The sequence below is a fragment of the Dendrobium catenatum genome, unplaced genomic scaffold (genome assembly GCF_001605985.2).
Source record: "Dendrobium catenatum unplaced genomic scaffold, ASM160598v2 fragScaff_scaffold_156, whole genome shotgun sequence".
In the NCBI taxonomy this organism is placed as follows: domain Eukaryota; kingdom Viridiplantae; phylum Streptophyta; class Magnoliopsida; order Asparagales; family Orchidaceae; genus Dendrobium; species Dendrobium catenatum.
The window spans coordinates 1,761,058-1,767,056 of NW_021318618.1; the positions used below are offsets into that span (position 1 = coordinate 1,761,058).

At 36.0% G+C, this 5,999-nt stretch overlaps 1 protein-coding gene across 1 annotated transcript; it reads right to left on the reverse strand.

Annotated features, from left to right (window-relative positions):
• Positions 1-2,281: 2,281 nt before the first annotated feature.
• On the reverse strand, positions 2,282-5,402 carry LOC110094069 (protein STRICTOSIDINE SYNTHASE-LIKE 10). The gene is made up of 3 exons (XM_020819214.2): positions 5,170-5,402; positions 4,814-5,080; positions 2,282-2,832 (listed from the first exon to the last, which is right to left on the reverse strand). Exons 1-3 carry the CDS (start codon positions 5,400-5,402, stop codon positions 2,355-2,357), a joined length of 978 nt encoding a protein of 325 aa, XP_020674873.1. The 3' UTR covers positions 2,282-2,354.
• Positions 5,403-5,999: the final 597 nt, after the last annotated feature.

Consider the following 5,999-nt stretch of genomic DNA (forward strand, 5'->3'; position numbering starts at 1 on the left):
TCTAATTAAGAAGATCAAGACAGCTTCCTTGTGGACTTCACCAACTTGTAAGATCTTGTATTAACCTGTTGGATTCTAATTAAATGAAGACATGTAGCTCTAGCATGGCCTGATGATCCAGTCCTATTATACATATACTGCGTATAAGTTGTACACAGTGTACAGGTTGTACACGGTGTGGGTATAAATCTGTACACAATGTACAAATTTGTACATATTATGTATAAGTTATACACATTGTGTGTACAGAAAGAATTTATACACACTTTGGACCAAGGCCAAGTCATCGGATCACGCTAAAAAAAATTGTCTTCATTTAATTGAAAGTCTGGACGTAGAATTGTCTGGACTTCGCACTTAATAATTTATCCATTTTTTTTAGATAGTATTTCGGATATTTTCATCTCATGCTCAAGGAAACCTCCGGCAGTATTAGACATTTATGCGTGCAAGACTTTTAATAATAGCCATTTACTCAACAATAGAACATCATATAGTTCTTGAATGTCATTAAGGAATAATTATGATGAACTATAAAACAAATATAAGAGGTTAGGTCTTACAAAAAAGAAAATTAAATTTATATGATTTAATTCAAGTAAGCTTATATTTACAAGAGATGATGGATAATAGGATTCACTGATAGGCATATTGGACAATACATTGCCTAAACATGAGCTAGACTTCTCTTAGACAATTAGACTTCATTTGGGATAGTTTTTCTAACATTTTATAAAACAATTTTTTAGTACAAGAATTTCTTAAATTAAAAAAAAAATTGTACAAAAAAATTTCTTTAGAAAACAGTAAGAAAACTTACCTCATTATTTTTAATTCATGCTTGAATATTGGATATATCTAATAAATAACGTAACACAAACTAGGTACCTATTTTATCATTTGATTCATGTATGAATATTTAGTCAATACCTAATAAAATTCCATGTGATGCATTATTATGAAAAAACCAATTTCTCCTCCATGACTCCACCCCAAGTCGAGCACTTTAAGCTCCCACAACCTCAAAATGATCAATATTGCGTAATCTCATTAGGCTTCCATTCCTTTCAATCTGAGTACTTATGAGAGATTTTTGTAGCGCAAATAATACACTTTTTAGTATTACTGCATTTAAATGTGCATCCATCATTACATTTTTGTGCTATTGAATTGTCCATCTCCTTTATAAGAATGCAACAATAGTATGATATGGCATCAAGAAAAATCATACATCATAATAATATTGACAAGTCTAAATATATTTAGAATTCTTCACTTAATATATGCCTCTTTTTGTTTTGGAGCTTCTCCTAATGATGCTTCACCATAGCTGATAAAATCAAAGCAAGTCTATTCAAAGTTTCACCCTAGCTATAACATATAAAGTCCATTAGCTCTTTTTATATGTAAGAAAATCAATGCACCCCTCCTAATCAATAAGGATTTATCATCTACCAACATTTTATATCGTGCATCATTGAGAGCACTTAAATATATCAAATGCTTTCTCATTTTTAATGCATAAGTACTATCTCCAACCAATATATTAATCACACCGTTATGCACCTTCAACTTCATTGAGCTAATTGTTGGATCCGAATTTATCCTTAGATGACACTTAACCAGCAAACTAATAGGTAATCTTGAAAGTTTAGAGATTTGAGTGGAGCTTAGATGAGTATGGAGAGCGAGAGCTTTATGTGTCTTGAGAGAGAATAATGTGGAAACTAAGCAAAGCAGGAAAATAAGGAGATCTACAATCTCAAAGATTAGAAAGCTCCATAGAATTCAAAAGTCGAAAAGTAAAAAAAATTCAAAAAGACACATCTTCTTCATTTATCATTAGGGTTTAGAATGCGCTAGATGGAAGGCTATAAGAATAAAATAATAATAAGAAATACAATGTGTGACATTAGTTATTACAAGCTATCGCATGGATCTTTGCATATAACCATACCCGTGATTTCAGGGCGAGTCTTTTGTATGAGTCTTCAAAGGTGTGAGAGCATTAGGCAAGTCCTCATAGCCTTGTAAATAGCGCAATTCTATATAGGTGAATCCTTTAATGTGATGGTAAGTCTGTTGGGACAACATTTAGACCTTGGAAAGCAAAAGGACGAGTTCTCTTAGGTGAAAAAGGTCGCGACCATAATCTCTTCGTGACTAATAGATTGTATATATATACACATACGCACGCACACTCACCCCTCATATATAATTTAATTAACAGAACTAGTGGTAGATCCTTTCTGAAAGATATCTTACCTTAAATAATAATCACTTATTATATCATAATTCCTCATTTATAAAGCAAAAGACCTTAATAAGTTATTAAATAAGCCCAATTACATGATCTAATTACCATATACACCAACATAGGGCAACAACACAGATCCTAACCAGAGCGTCCCGTTCCTCTCCTCTACCTCACTCAATGGACTCATAACCGTCCCATCCAACACCTTCAGAACCTTCCCCTTGTTACTCAGCTTCACCGCCGCCGGCGCCATTACGACACCACCACCGAGCCTTATCTTCTCCCTGTTGATTGCCACCCAGAACTCTCCATCTGCATTCCTCTTTATGTTATCAGGGTAGCCCGGAAGCTCCGCAAATGGCTCAAATTGGCCGCCTTTGGGGCCCTGCAGCCAGTATCTTGAGATCAAGCAGTTGGTTGTTCCGGCAACGACGACGAAGGACCTGTCGTGGCTGATGGCAACACCGTTTGGAAATGCCAGGCCGCTGACGAGGATCGTCACTTTCTGTGTCTCTGGATCGTATTTCATGAACCGGCCGGTGGAGTCGCCGGTGGCCACCACCACCTCATTCTCCCTGCAGAGCGTTGATCATATATATTTATGATCAAAGAGATAGAGCTGGTCTTAAAATAAAAATAGATTTCACTCAAAATATAATTTTATTAACCACACAACCATAGGCCTATCCACAAGAAAAATTGCTACGTTTATATTTTGAAGTACTGCAGCATAATAATAGATGCGTCCTGGAATATTCGCGGCAGTAGAGAAATATATAGTTTAACGTCTTAGCATTGTACTTTGCCTCGAGATTCGTGCCCGATCAAGTTAATTTTCGCATGACGTATCAATAATTAATATCAAGTCATCAGTACTTTTTTGGGGACATTTAGGATTCATTTGGGATAGCTTTTTTATTACTACTTAAAGAGGCTTTAGTTTGTGATAACTTTCTTATTACTTCTTAAAGCGCTTTAGTTTTTGTACTAGAAAGCCGCTTTGAGATGCATTAAGAAAGCAATATCAAACGAAGCCTTAGGCCAATTAAGGCTTCGTTTGAGACTATTTTTTTACTGCTTCTTAAAGTAATTTTTTAATTAATTTTTGTACAAGAAAGCTACTTTAATTATTAAGAAAGTTGTGTGTGTGATATGTGTGTGAGTTTGCCTTAAAGGCTCAAATATTCCAAAAAAATTAAAAAGAGTCGAATCAATACCTCTTAATTGTAGCTAAAGCTCCTAAATAATGATTAATTATTATGTCTGGATGTCGAACGTTGTCCGGAGACCAATCAGAATGCACCACGTCACCCTTGTGCTCAGTACTACGGCTTGGTACCCCTCGATACCGCGGCTCGGTACTGCTGCTGTGGTGCATTTTGATTGGTCTATGAATGACATTCTGCTTCTTTCTAATAAATAACAGCAAAGTGAGCTGCCTAGCAGTACTTATTTCAATTAAATAACATAAAGCTACTTATGGTGTTCCACTGAACAAAATTCATAAATGACATAAATGCTGCTTGTCATAGACACTAGATCGAGTAATTGGGACTTCAATACTTCATAGAAAAAAAAGGTAATTTCTGTCTGCATTAATCTTTTAAGTAATATTTACTCAATACCTTTGAACGACATTACTGGTCAGCTTTTTTTTTTTCATATAAACATTGATGGATTTCATAAAATTATTTTAAGAAATTCTCCTTTAAAATTAAGAAAATATATAGGATTTATTTAAAAATATATATTTTCCAAACAAATTTTAAACAATTGAAGGAATAATTATTACCACTGCTTTGTTTGAAAGAGCTTTAATAGTGCTTTCTATGCAACTTTAAAGTGCACAATTTTTTTTTTTTTTTAGATATTTAGTCAATTAAGATAAATTCACATACTATCACATACTTAAGATTCGAACCCAAGACATCTTAATTGATAACCAAAACTCTTAACCAACATACAAGGATGAATATTAATTATTATGTGCGAAAATAGAAGCCGTCAGGAGGCAAATCAGAGCAAGCCACATCACCCCTTTGTGTTGTATAGCGGCTATGTACCCACTGTGTATCAAGTGACGTGGCGCGCTTTGATTCACCTCCTAATGATCTGGTGTTCACACAGAATAATTTCTCCAAGATGTGCTACCTAAGAAAAAATAAAATAGTTGTAAAAAATATCTCAAATAAACCCTAAATTAATAATTCTATCTTTTAATGAAGTTAACATCATCTCAATATAGAGTTATATTATTTATTTAAAAGAATAAAATAATATATATGTATATTATCAGTCATCATAAATTTTGAATAATTAAAATTTAAAATAATAAATATGTAAATCAGTTAATTTTAAATTTGTAAATGATATATATTAGATTAAAACTTAATGTAGGAAAAAAAAAACGATGGGACAACATTAATCATTATTTATAAAATAATTTAGGAAACATTAAAATGTCTTAATTTAAACAATTCTATAACAATAATAATAATAATAATAATAATAATAATAATAATAATAATACTTATGATAATTTAAGAATGGTCTCACCATCTTTGAAAGCGAGAACTGCTGTCGGTGAAATAAACCACACCAGTTTCCTGATCCACATCAACCCCATTGGTGAACTTGAACGGAACGCCGCCGGCCTCCGTCGCCAGTTGTCGCGCCGATCCACCCTCCGGCGAGACCACCATAAGCCCGAAATAAGCGTCGGCGATGTACAGCTCTCCCGTCTTCTTGTTGAACTGTAAGCCCAGCGGCCGCCCGCACTTCTCCTCCATATGAATCTCTTCACCATCACAGAGCTCTTCAGACCTAGAAATTAAATTACCTCCATTTGATTCTCTTTTACCGAACGGGAAAAAATTGCTTGGGAATATTTTAAGGAAAAAATGCTCCTTCACCATTGAGAGGGGAAGGCGAAGCTCTGCCATCCGCTGTTGTGCCCTCCCCACTTGATTATGCGACCGTCGGAAACTCCTGTATACGGTCCCTCGCCGCGGCTGTCAAAGGCGATGCTCTCTGGGCCTACTGCGGTGTCGATCATCAGCATTTTGAGATCGGCGTTCACGGTCTGAGCGGCGGCGGTGGATGAGAGGACGACGGCGAACACGAGAAGAAGTAGGAGGGTGACCATTTTTCCGGAATTAATTGATGTGAAGGAAGAGCTCAGCGCGTGATGTATATATAAAGATATAATAGTTATTGATGTCTTTGTATGAGATGATTAATGCGACCCGAATGACTATTAATTAATTAAGTAATAAGTATGCATGTCCGTCCACATCAGGGGTGCAAATGAGTCCAGTTAAGCTCGAGTCATGTCTAACTCGAGCTCGGCTCGTGCAATTGAAATGAGCTCACGAGCAGCTCGTGAGCTTCCGCGATCTGCCTTTTGCACGTTGTTCGTCTTCCGCCAGTTCACCTACCGTGTTTCTCTTTCTGCGCACACACTTCACCTTCCACGTTTCACCAGTTCTCATGTGGTTGCCCTTCCATGCTTTACCAGTTCGCACATGTTTTGCCTTCCGCAGTTTGCCATTTCGCAAGCAGATGTTGTTGACCAGTTCATATGTGGACGTAGTTCACCTTATGTGGTCCGGCGTCCGCACGTGCTTAATTGAGTAGCTTGACTAGTAAACAAACCAGTCGTCAATTCGATCAAACAATAGCTCAATTTCGCAGCAAGCATGAAAATCCGCTCGAGTTAGAAATTTGATAAGCTTGATTCACG

Bases quoted from the DNA above. Each gene is read 5' to 3' on its own strand.
- LOC110094069 (XM_020819214.2), bottom strand. From the start codon at position 5,402: ATGGTCACCCTCCTACTTCTTCTCGTGTTCGCCGTCGTCCTCTCATCC. The intron at 5,081-5,169 runs GTGAAGGAGCAT...TTTAATTTCTAG, and splicing joins TTCGCCTTCCCCTCTCAATG to GTCTGAAGAGCTCTGTGATG. The intron at 2,833-4,813 runs GTGAGACCATTC...AACGCTCTGCAG, and splicing joins AGTTCTCGCTTTCAAAGATG to GGAGAATGAGGTGGTGGTGG.